This window comes from Semicossyphus pulcher, unplaced genomic scaffold, assembly GCF_022749685.1.
Source record: "Semicossyphus pulcher isolate SPU_LCO1_2020_fin unplaced genomic scaffold, fSemPul1.0.p SCAF_13, whole genome shotgun sequence".
NCBI classification, from domain to species: domain Eukaryota; kingdom Metazoa; phylum Chordata; class Actinopteri; order Labriformes; family Labridae; genus Semicossyphus; species Semicossyphus pulcher.
Window position 1 is genome coordinate 18,432,159 of NW_027211637.1, and position 12,008 is coordinate 18,444,166.

Genomic DNA, 12,008 nt, shown 5'->3' on the forward strand with positions numbered 1-12,008 from the left:
AAAATTCTCAGAGATCTAAACATGTTTTCCTAGTTCAGTGTAATCTAGCTATCAGGTTAACCCCCTTGTTTTGCAGCTTTAAATTCAAATCAGTTTAATTTGTGTGTTTTCTATTGACACTTTACAGAGGTAAGATTCATATAGCTACTGTAATGCGACCATGATTTAAGTTAGGCTTCAGTCAGTAGTAGCTCCAATTATGTTTCTGTAAAGCTATATAGTGAAGTGGCCTTATGTTAGTTTTGTCAAAGTGTGAGGTCATGGTGGGATTCATCAGGCCCTTTAAACAATGTCCTGCCATTTAAAAGTAGGCCAGTTATTCAGTGAAGTAGAATAGAGAGAGGGTAGGCAGTGAATAGTCTAATCTATGTTCTTCTACCTTCTACCTCTCCTTTTGTCTCTCGCCTGCTTTTTTATAGACCGGGTCTTTTTGAAAAGTAGGAGCAGAAACCTGATAGACGAGATGTTTTTGTTAAGGGATCTGCTCCAGATTTGGCAGCCTTTGTTGCTGGAACAACACATCAGCAGCCTTTTCTCACACTGCAAGCCTAAATGTTATTCTCACCTCTGTACACACCAGACTGTGCTTATAACTTCACCTGTACACCAAGTATCAACTGTAGGTACCTGAGACAGGGCATATCATACTGCATTTAAGTCAGAGGTCAGAGTCCTCCTGTGATTTTGTAAGCTGTAAAGCATTGCAATAAAAAAAATTTCTTACATGTTGTCATGTACAAAGCCGGCTTTAGTCTGTATTTGACTTGCTTTTTATTATTTATTACAGCTAATGTCATACATTTTCATGTAGTATCCAGATCCTTTAAATCAAATTAGCAAAACATTGTAAAAAATACCCATTGCAAGTAGAAATGTACTAACATAATTTATGGAGAAAAAGATTCCCCTGTCAATTATATAACTGGATTATTATATAAGATATTATATTGCAGCTATTATATTATATATTATAAGAAGCAATGTAATTTTTCTGACTGTGTATCTAGACCGATTTTAATGTCATAGCTCGTTAAGGTGTCACTAGTTTAAACCACTCTTCCCACTGTTGGATCACTTAATTATCAACATTGTATCATACATTATAAATGAATTAAATCTTTAGTACAAAAAAATTATATTTTTCAAAGTACCTTCCAACTATAGCTAAAAATGCAGATCACTAAATCAAACATAGCAACAGGTTCGTCAACATCTGTCTCAATTGTGTGACGAAGCACCAAAACCACACAGTGATCAAACTGAATGCGACAATTTTATTTGATAAATTATAAGCAAAAGGCACACATATGATTGTGATTGAGAACATATCAGTAACATGTGTAATGCCATGATTAAAATGTGGTGTATGAGTATAAATCGATGATACAATGTTAGTTAAAAGGCCCTCCCATTCAGCTGCACTTGGCTCCTCCTTTCATACATTTGAAATGTGGAGCAAAGAGCACATCCACCCGGAAAACTCAACATGGAAACAAACCCAAGAAATCATTTTATCAATTTTAAAAGCTTGTGTGCAATTAGTGGTTACATATTAGTATCATATTATCATATATATACATATATATATATATATATATATATATCACATATTATCTGTATGTGCATGTTCTGTGTGTGGCTTTGGGACAGTAGTAGTACATTCACATATTAGTATTCTTTAATATTAAAGATATCAAAAAGACTCTATAGCCCATTAAAATACATGTAGACAAAAGTAATTAAATAATTAATTAAGTAATTAAGTAATTATTTATTACTAAGTTATTATTAAGTAATTAAAACTTAATTAGACAAAAAACATTTGCAGTGGTCTTTTATACTAGACCCGAGCTTCAGCAGCAAAGTTGTTGATTTGACTTCATTATCGTACAATAGTGTACTGTACCGTCAACCCTGTCATTGCTATGTAAAAGTATGCAAGTTTTGCATTAAATTCTGTCCCATTATAATGGCGTCATTTGATTTTGTTTGAATCAAAATATAAAGCTGTAGACTATTTGTAAACAAAAGGTAGCTTTCAATCCAACAAAGTCTATTGATATCTGCTCCATTCAGAATTGTACTTCATTTCACAATAGTTTAGAATCGGCTAAACAACTTAATGTAAGTGGTTAGTTTGTGCGCACACAACCTAATTTTAGAAGAATATAGTTTTCTACAACAGGTGGCATACAGTAGTGACTTTAAGCATGTTAAGTGAGGTGCATAAATCAGAGTTAGCTTGAGGGAGACTCGGCAGCAGTTGCTCTGGGCTCCAGCTTCAGTTTGATGGGATTCTTTGGGGTGGTAAATCCATCAACTCCCAGTTCCAGTGGAATCTAGGAAAGCAAGAAATAAGTCAGAAATTAAGTTTGTAAAACTCAAATAAGCTCTGTCTTAATCACACATAAAAAACAACAATTTGTCTTCTCACCTCTGTCTCCTTGCACGTGACAAAGCTGAAGTCCTGAAGGATCTCCACTATGACCAACTTCATCATGAGGAGAGCAAATCTCATGCCAATACAGTTCCTTGGCCCGGCTCCAAAGGGTAGGAAGGCATATGGGTCGATGTTGTCTTTATTCTCTTTGCTGAACCTGAAAATAAAGAACAAACTGATTACCCAAACTATTACATTTGGGTTAGATTTGACCTTTACCTGCCGTTAATTCGGCAGCGTACCTTTCAGGTTTGAAGGTGTCCGGCTCGGGCCACAAAGCGGGGTCACGCTGAAGAGGGTAAACTGGTATCATGATGGTGGTTCCTTTGGGGATGGTCACACCGTTCACTTCAACAGAGGCCTTTGAAACCCTCTCTAAACGGTTACCAATGGGGTAAAGCCTCATTGACTCATTCAGCACCATGTCCAGGTATTCCATCTGCATCAGGGGTTCATAGGTCGGTTTACTCTGGAGGGAAGATACAGTATGAAGTCATTATAGGTTTGTAACACACATTCAATTGTTGATAAAAAATAAACTAAATTAGTCGCAGAATGAAAACAAAAGACAAGAAAAGTCAAGTTACCTTTCCTGGGAACGTTTCCTCAATCTCCTCTTGGAGTTTCTTTTGGATCTCAGGGTGGGTTGCCAGGTTGTAGGCTAAAAATCCCAGTGAACTGCTGCTGGTTTCATAGCCAGCAAAGATGAATATCATGGCCTGAGAAAGGATCTCATTATCAGTCAAGCCTGCAACACAAACACGCCATCATTAAACCATCATCACCATCAGGACTTGGTTCAAATTACCCACTTTGTAGTCTGGAAAGGCTTGTGACTGATCGTTGTTTCCTTCATTCTCTGAACATGAACCTTTTCACTTTATGACTGGCCTTTCGCTGGGATTTGACTCTGATTTTAAAACTGGAGAAAAATGGGACTGTACTAAAAACAATGCCAAAGGTTTCCTTCACTATGAGCCAAAACACTTAGCATAAATGTATCACCTTTAAATCATTGTTGTCAAGGTCCCAAACTTTATGACACAGGAAATGTCATAAACTCCCAGGAGTTTTGCTAATTACGTTAATTTTTAGCCTTATTTTTTACCTTTAAAAGATAACATTTGTAAAATGTCATAAGATTTACATATTACTTCCCTGCAGGCTCCAATTTTTAATTGGTAAAATGCAGCAAGCAAAGCATTAAAGAACATACGATGAAACCAAGCAGATTAAAAAGCAATAGTTGCTTCTTCGTTACCTTTCTTTTCCGAACTCAATTCCTCCTTGCTGTTCTCCGCAACCTGAGCATCCACCATCAACTGCATGAAGTCCACGCGGTTCTGCAAGACAAGGAAAAGTAGAATGATTATTTTGATTGTCCAAACTGTGTTCAAAGAAAAGGTTGTAAAAAAAAAAAAAACTATTTTACTTTGTGCTCATTTTTGTTGCGGTCTGATTTGACTGTCTTTAGAAAGTTGTAGAAGAACTCCAACACTGGAGCAGGGAAGAATGACATGTCCATCTTCTCAAAAATTGGCCCCATGAATGGAAACAGAACTTTAAAAAAAATAATTAAAAAAAGTCAATGAAGGGCGCATGATGAAAAGATAAACATTGTGGTTACAGCACAATTTTTGACATACCCAAAATTACAAGCAAGGGGTTCAGGAAGTTGAACTTGACCATTCTCTTAATGTTGGCTACAAACGGGTCAGAGGGATGGTTGATAGAATCGATGTCCACGCTGAAGGCAGTGCTGGTGACGACATCCATACTGTACGGGCCAAATACTCTGCAAAGAAAGTCAATCATGTTATTCCAACTACGCTATTCTGGAATGAGAAGAACGAACAAGGAAGTGGCGTCTTTCGCAGAAAATTCACAAGCCGCGCCCAGTTAGTGACGCGTTTTCCATCACACAGCAGTGGTTGGTCTGTCAGAGAGGGTAGGCGGAGCTAAGTGTCTGCTTTTAAAGTGTTGCAAGCAAACAATAATCTACTATGAACGAACAATGAAAAGATCGATGACTACAGATACAACTTCAAAAATAAGTGAAAATCTAAAGAAAAAGAAACAAATTCAACGCTCAGATGAAGGCAAACAGTCTAAAAAGTAAAGCGACCATCAGCGAGGAAAATCAAGAGTTACAACTGGAGCCAACCGTGGACGTCACACATGAAACACTGTCTGGATATCTGGGAAGTGTGCTCCCATAATTACTGCCACAGGTGCCGCCAAAGAGAACAAAACTGAGATCTTCGAGATTACTACTTTAACAAATGTTCACGATTAAGCACGAATAATAAAAAAATTACAGAATATTACTAATGAAAAGTCAATAGTAAGTGAACATTACTCACTCTTTGACCTCTATGACTTCGTCTGCCTCAACTTTGTTGTGAAGACACTTGAGCAGGTTACTTGAGTGCTGCATCATTATCTTGTACATCTGCCACAAAGCAAATTACAAAACCATTAAATCATCAAGTATTTAGACAGGTATGGACCAACATGTTTGAATGCACTAGTGAATAATATACAAAAAAAATTAAATAGTTCCTAGAAAAAATCTGTGAGATGGTGTTTGCTTTTATTTTTAATTACCTCTTTCAGACGTCCGCTGGTGAATGATGGAGAAAGCACGCTGCGAATTCTCTTCCATTCGTCATCTTCTACGATTGACACAGCATCACGCAAGGGTCCGTTAAGGCCAAAATCCTAAACAACACACACACACACAGAGAAAGGAAGCCACCTTTACATTATCTTCTTCAATTGGTATCAAGGTATAAACTTTGGAAATTGTCCGTAAAGTGTATATTTCTTACACGTCTGTTGGTGAACACAGAATAACACTCCTTGACCAGGATCATTTTGATCATAGCTGTGTCCATTACAGCCAACACGGGCTGCCTGCCATCGTACACTCTTGAAAAGCAAAAGCGGATATTGTCATGACTCAGTCAGGGCCTGGAGCATTGCATCTGAAATGTATATTATGAAATCAACTTTCTTCATTAACGCTCCTGTGAGGATCTTTTGGCTTGTGTTGATTTTGGCGCCCCCTGTGGACAAAGCCGTACCTCTTATCTCTTTGCTAATTTTGTCCTGGACATGCTTAAGTGGTGTTTTTTGACAAAGAAATCTCATCCTGCTTTCTTTAACAGTCATATGTATCACTCACTTTAAAGTTTCGCCCTGGAAAATGTAAACAAAGGCAGCGTGCAGTTAATCTCTTCGTCTGACACCTACCCCCCGCCAGCAGTTTCAGGTATTAAAAATAACTATACAGAAATAATCAATCTTGTCGCTGATGGTCTGGTTTGGTTTTGTAGGTCATATAAACCTGGTTTCATAACCAGCGAGAAACTCCTCACAGGAGCTTTAATGTCAGAGAATATAATACACATAAACTTACCCCCACAATTTTCCATATTTCTGAAAGCATTCTGTGTCAAAGTTGTGGACGCCCTAAGGAATAAAACGAGAGATTAAACAAAGTAGCTGCAAAATATGAACAAAGATAACAGTGCTAATCGTGCAAATGTGTCTCACCTTTCTGTACTCTAAAAATGTCCCAATAAAAGGCAAAGGTTTGGGCCCAGGGACGCCTATTTTCTTGAAAAAGCCGTATGGAGCATATCCATATCTGGGGATTAAAAGTAGGATTAGATATCAGATCTGATATAGCAAGAGTCATTTTCGACACCCTGCTGTTCTTAAGTGAAATTCAAACTTCATGTCTTTGAAAAGTCTTTTTATACTGTGCATTCATATTGTAAGTGAAAGGGAAAAGGTCTTTTATAAAGGACTGTGGAAAAAGGATTCAATTGTTGGCCTTCTTTTGTGTCTTATACATACAAAGAGCAACAACAGTACACGCTACAGTCTACACATACAATCCTGCCAAGTGTTATCAGAAATCAGTGCTATATTAATGACAGTAAACTGGCCGTTTTACATCATAATTAACAGCCCTTATGTCATGTTACCTCAATTACGGTCCACTGTATCTGTTGTGAGTGCAGCTGTGTTTCACAGCCCTTACATGATCACAGACAAGCTCCTATTGTCTGGCTAATATGAAAGCACTGCTTACTACCAAACAACAGATCGGAATGCCTGCTGTATGAGGCTCTATTAATATGGAATGATGACTTTACTCTCTTTAATCCACATTTCACAATCTACCAATTACCGGCTTGCACATAATGCTCCTACACACCCTTGGTACACCCAAATTAGCCTGTTTTGCCTGATGGACCTCTGCTCAGCATTGTTGTCTGATTTTGCTGAACTTTTTAGGGTGGGGTGATGTTTACTTTTTCCATAGTTGTTGGTATGTGCAATCTGAAACCTGAGGGAGGTCACATGAGCAAGAGAAACTAATGGACACCTGAGTTGGTTAAAAACCTTAACAATATGTACTAAATAATCAAGTAATACCCAAACTAAAGTAACACACTTGCATTTTTAGGAGATCCATCCTTTACAGAATTGCTGATTTCTTTCTTTAATATATATTACACTAATCAAGTCCTCAAAAAGACCTGCATGTTCCAACAGCCTTTGCTGCTTTGTCATTGATTATGTAACTGTAGTGGCTCCATATCGCGTCTATTTCATCAGATACAACCAGTGTCTTTTAGCTGTAATATCAAACGTTACACTGAACAAAGTAAAGCTTAATCATACCATACAACTTGGTACCATACTATAGCTTTAATTGCATGTTGAATCTAATCGCAAAACTTTTTCGAGAGCACTACAGCAAACATAGACGGAGTTTAAACATCCTCACAAAGCCCCACACCTGGAGACGACAGCAAGTAAACAACCATATTGATTATTTCCGCCTTTAAGAGGAATTACCTGTGTAAAATTGATCTCTTAGCATCTGAAAACAGAGATGAACGAGACCGCATACTCACACTGCGATGAGGGTGATGACAAATACTATTAAAGTCCAGGTTTCAATCGAAAAGTCCGGAATTAGTCCCATCTTTTCTCGAGGTCGCACCGCTGCTGACTGTAGCCGATCACTTCCCACTTTAGACTACTTGTGCTCCGTTCAGAGGCGGTCCCACAACGTAGGAAAACAAGCAAGTTATGTAATCGGTCATTGGTCAATGGTCCGGGTACATTTTTGTTTGGCATGTGAAATGTGGACGTAGTGATTAATGGGTGAAAGTTAAGATTAAGGGCCTGTGGCTGACAGGGGCCATTAAAATTAAAAAAAAAAAAAAAAATATGTAAGTGAATATGAGTAATTTTTCACTGAAACAGACCAAGCAAACCAGACCATCAGCGACAAGATTGATTATTTCTATAGTATTTTTTAATGTGGTGGAGTCCATTGTTAGGCCAAACATATATCAAACATGGAGGACTATGAGGAGGATAAGGAGGATGAAGAAGAAGTAGACTGTCTGAACTTGGTGCACAATACTATAAGTTAGTGTATTTAAAGTAAGCTACTTTTGTCATGTATTTTGTTAACGTTAGCTAGCGTGAACATAAAGCAATCAACTCAAGCAGTGCTACAGTTGTAAAGTAGCTTAAATGATGATAATGACGATGAAGACAGCAACACATTTATTAGTGTCTTTGGCAGATATTGTTTTCTGAATGACATGAAATATACTGTAGCTTACTGTTAGATAGGCCTTTTCCCCTGCCGGCATGTTGACTTGTAATAGTAGCACAGGTGGAACTAATAACATTAGTGAGCCAGCATGCAGAATACCAGGACCCTGAGCCTGAAGCAGCTGATTGGACTCATTATCTACACCTGTGCTTTTCTATCAGTGACAAGAGAAGATTTCTTCTATGAAAAAGCTTTGAAACAAAATGAAACTTTATGAAAACCCATCAACAATTACAAAGGCCCTCTGTTCATTTCAACAAATCATGAAGTCATCTTGTGCTTTATAGAAGCAGGCTTGACAGAGCTATTAAGGCTCATTGATAATGAATAAAGGTAATGCACCTTTAGCACATTTGACAGTTTGACGAACAGGTGTGACAAAACAGTTCACTGTACTCAACTTTGGCCTGTTCCCTGTGCTGATAGAGCTACAGTCACAGGATAACTGCTGACCTTTAGTCGTTAACATTAACACGTCACTTTCTGCCTCAATGGTGGCTACATGGGCAAAGCTGCTGGAAAAACGACACTATCAAGTAAAGTTGCCTAAGTTGCCTTTGTATTTCTGTAACAGCTCAGTGTTGGCCAAACAAGAGCCTATATACTTAATAACGTATCTACAAAGACAGAGCGATTAACTGCACGCTGCCTTTGTTTACATTTTACAGGGCAGAAATTTAAAGTGAGTGAGACATATGACGAGGATGAGATTTCTTGTTAAAAACCACCACTTAACATAGGCGTAGTTTAAACTTTAAGGCTGGGGGTTCACTATTATGGCTGTGGCAGTGCCACAGCTTATCTCCTAGTGTTTCTCTGTGTTTTCCCTCTCCTTGTGTCCCCAGTGTCTGTCCCTCGTTGTCTCTGTGTCTGGTTGTGTGTGTACCTGGCATGGGCGTGGCTTCCCCACTTCCCTGACTCAGCTCTGCTCCTCCTGCACACCTGCTCTCAATCGGCTCATCACTCCTCCCAGTCTGCACACCTTCCTATCGTATTTCAACCCTGGTTCTTCAGTCACTCATCGCCAGATTGTCGTTCAAACTTCAGTGGTAGCCACGCTGTCAGCCAAATCATTTTGTATTTAGCTAAAAAGTGAACTTGCCTTATTTTTGCCTTCTTAGTTCCTAACTTATTTTTTTCTCTACCTCAGGATCACCTATGCCTGTTCTGCCAGCCCTGCTTTCCCTAAAGACACCTCAGCTTCACCACTCGCCTCAACCTCTCCTGCTGCCCCCCGGATTCCCTTCCCAGCCATCAGGCCACTCATTCTGCTCTGAGCATCATTAAAACTCTTTTCTTCTCCAAAATTCCACTGTGTCCTGCGTTTGGGTCAATCCTAAAAGATCTTAACATTCACAAAATATAGAGAAAATTCAATGCATACAATAGAGGCAGAGTGATGAAATATTGCGAGATTTAGGCCCATCACAGAAACTGAACTCGCACAAGCCCTGTAACTCGAGAGTAAAGCTGATACAGATTGTCAGCTGTTAGTGTTTCACAAGAGATGAACCCTGCAGGCTCATTCATAGACTGACCACGTGGCTAATATAAACCTTAGCAAATAGCTACTGTATATTCAAACATACTGTAGTGTAGTGAGATCACTAGGCATTTATAACACAGGATGCGCTGCCAGCCCACATCTGCATGCAGGTTATTTAACATTTAACTAGTTATAATTAGTGCAATTTATTTATTATTTTCAGCGTTCAACTAGTTGCTATTTATTTATAGTCAAATATATTTCAGTCAAAAGTTTTTTTCTTGCTTTAATCCCTGTTGTGTTCGCTTTCCAAATAATTGGTCCACCTATATTTGAATGTTTTGACAGCGTCTATGGTATATATTCAGAGCTATGTGAGGGGGTTAAAAATAAGGGGGGAGCAACATCTTAAAACAGGATTTTTTGTTACTTCAGTCAGTAGTGTCTCATAGAAGTTCATAGTGCGTCACCTCACGACCCCAGCTATCAAATATCATACCATCAATACCACTCCCAAGGAAAAGCCAACCCAGATATCTGAAGCACAGGCCTAGTTTCAATTTAAGGTTGGGGTTTAACAAAAAATAGAGGAAACGTACCATTCTTGGCACGGGGTGGATGAGCCTAGTATACCTACTGTCCTTACTGTCCCAGAGGCGGTGGTCGGCCGGGGTTCGGAACGTACCATTCTTGGCACAGTGCGGGTGAGCCTACCGCTCCCTACTCTCCCAGAGGCAGGGGTCGGCTGGGGTCGGCACGTAACATTCTTGAAGCGGGGAGGGAGAGCCTACTCTCGCTACTCTCCCAGAGGCGGGGGTCGGAACGTACCATTCCTGACGTGGGCTGGAGAGCCTACTCTCCCTACTCTCCCTACTCCGACGATCATCATTGCCCAATGATCTAAACAACCAACCTCAACTCAGAAAGGCCACAGCCAGGTTCTAACACAACCGAGAACGAGGCCCTCACCAGCCTTGAACACAACCAAGATCCAGTCAGACAAGGTCCCCACCAGCCTTGAACCCAGACCCTTCATTCTTCGAGGAAACCATGATAACCACTTCGCCATCCTGTCACTGTACAGTACTTGTCGGTTCAAGTATATCTATTTCCCATGACATTAGGATAACTTAAAGAAATGCACCAACCATATGGTTATTTGTTTTGCCCAGGGTTGGATTCGATCCAGGGTGCAAACACATGCTTCGATACACAGGGCAGGTGCTCTATCCATTGAACTATCTGCTTGCCCTGCTTAATGGCTTCATTTGGAGTTTTGACAGCATTTCAATTGTGCATAATTGTATTGTGAAATGACTGTGGTGGAATTGGAAATGTTGGCAGAGGTTAGCTTTGAACCTGGGTCTGAATGTGCCCTTTGATTCAAGGGTCAGGTGCTCTATCCATTCCGCTAAAGCTGGGGAACAATAGTCTGCTTGCCTTGCCTTAGTAGATTAATTTTGGAGAAGAAATATTCACCCACCATAAAAATACTTACCAAGTTAACTACACTGATCAGCCATAACATTATGACTACTGACAGCTGAAGTGAATAACACTGACTTCTTACAATGCCACCTGTCATTTTGTTGATGTGTTGGAGTGTGTTGACTGGGTCAGAACATCTCCAAATCTGCAGCTCTTGCGGGGTGTTCCCCGTCTGCAGTGGTCAGTAGAAGTGGTAGAAGTGGAAGGAAGGAAAATCGGTGAACCAGCACCAGGGTTGTGAGTGGCCAAGGCTCAGTGATGACGAGCGAAGAGCAGGCCTGTGTGGTCTGACCCAACAGAAGAGCTACTGTAGCTCAGATTGCTGAAAGAGTTAATGTTAGTTCTGATAGAAAGGTGTCAGAACACACAGTGCATCGCAGTTTGTTGTTTATTGGGCTGCGTAGTAGCCGCAGACCGGACAGGGTGTCCATGCTGACCCCTGTCCACTGCAAAAAGTGGCTACAATGGGCATGTGAGCATCAGACCTGGACCAAGGAGCAGGGGAAGAAGGTGGCTTGGTCTGATGAATCACATTTTCGTCGTTTTTCTTCCTCATGTGGATGGCTGGAAAGGATCTGCTGCTAATGTCTTGGTGTCAGATACCTCAGCACAGCTACAGAGGTCTAGTGGAGTCCATGCCTCGACGGGTCAGGGCAGTTTTGGCGGCAAAAGGGGGTCCTACACAATAGGCAGGTGGTAATGTTATAGCTGATCTGTGTTTTAACAAAAATTGTGTTTTCAAATAGCATCTCCTGCTATGTCAGCAGAGTAGCTTACTGTGTCCTGTCAACCACACAGACCTCCCTTACCTCTTCCTTATGATACATTTTTGTTTCCTCGATTATAGAAATAAATAAATCAAACAAAAGGAGAAAAAAAATCAATCAAGAAGTCGCACACAGACAGCCCCACCTGTCATCTGAGTTTGTAAAACATTATATCCC

At 40.0% G+C, this 12,008-nt stretch overlaps 1 protein-coding gene across 1 annotated transcript; it reads right to left on the reverse strand.

Annotated features, from left to right (window-relative positions):
• Positions 1 to 862: 862 nt before the first annotated feature.
• LOC138589282 (cytochrome P450 3A40-like) lies at positions 863 to 7,479 on the reverse strand. Its single transcript, XM_069659494.1, has 13 exons — positions 7,375 to 7,479; positions 5,999 to 6,092; positions 5,862 to 5,914; positions 5,272 to 5,371; positions 5,048 to 5,161; positions 4,804 to 4,892; positions 4,087 to 4,235; positions 3,873 to 4,000; positions 3,702 to 3,783; positions 3,028 to 3,188; positions 2,683 to 2,909; positions 2,435 to 2,597; positions 863 to 2,339 (listed from the first exon to the last, which is right to left on the reverse strand). Exons 1-13 carry the CDS (start codon positions 7,443 to 7,445, stop codon positions 2,238 to 2,240), a joined length of 1,533 nt encoding a protein of 510 aa, XP_069515595.1. The 5' UTR covers positions 7,446 to 7,479; the 3' UTR covers positions 863 to 2,237.
• Positions 7,480 to 12,008: the final 4,529 nt, after the last annotated feature.

Bases quoted from the DNA above. Each gene is read 5' to 3' on its own strand.
- LOC138589282 (XM_069659494.1), bottom strand. From the start codon at position 7,445: ATGGGACTAATTCCGGACTTTTCGATTGAAACCTGGACTTTAATAGTA. The intron at 5,162-5,271 runs GTAAGAAATATA...TGTGTTGTTTAG, and splicing joins CTGTGTTCACCAACAGACGT to GATTTTGGCCTTAACGGACC. The intron at 2,598-2,682 runs GTACGCTGCCGA...CTTTATTTTCAG, and splicing joins GACACCTTCAAACCTGAAAG to GTTCAGCAAAGAGAATAAAG.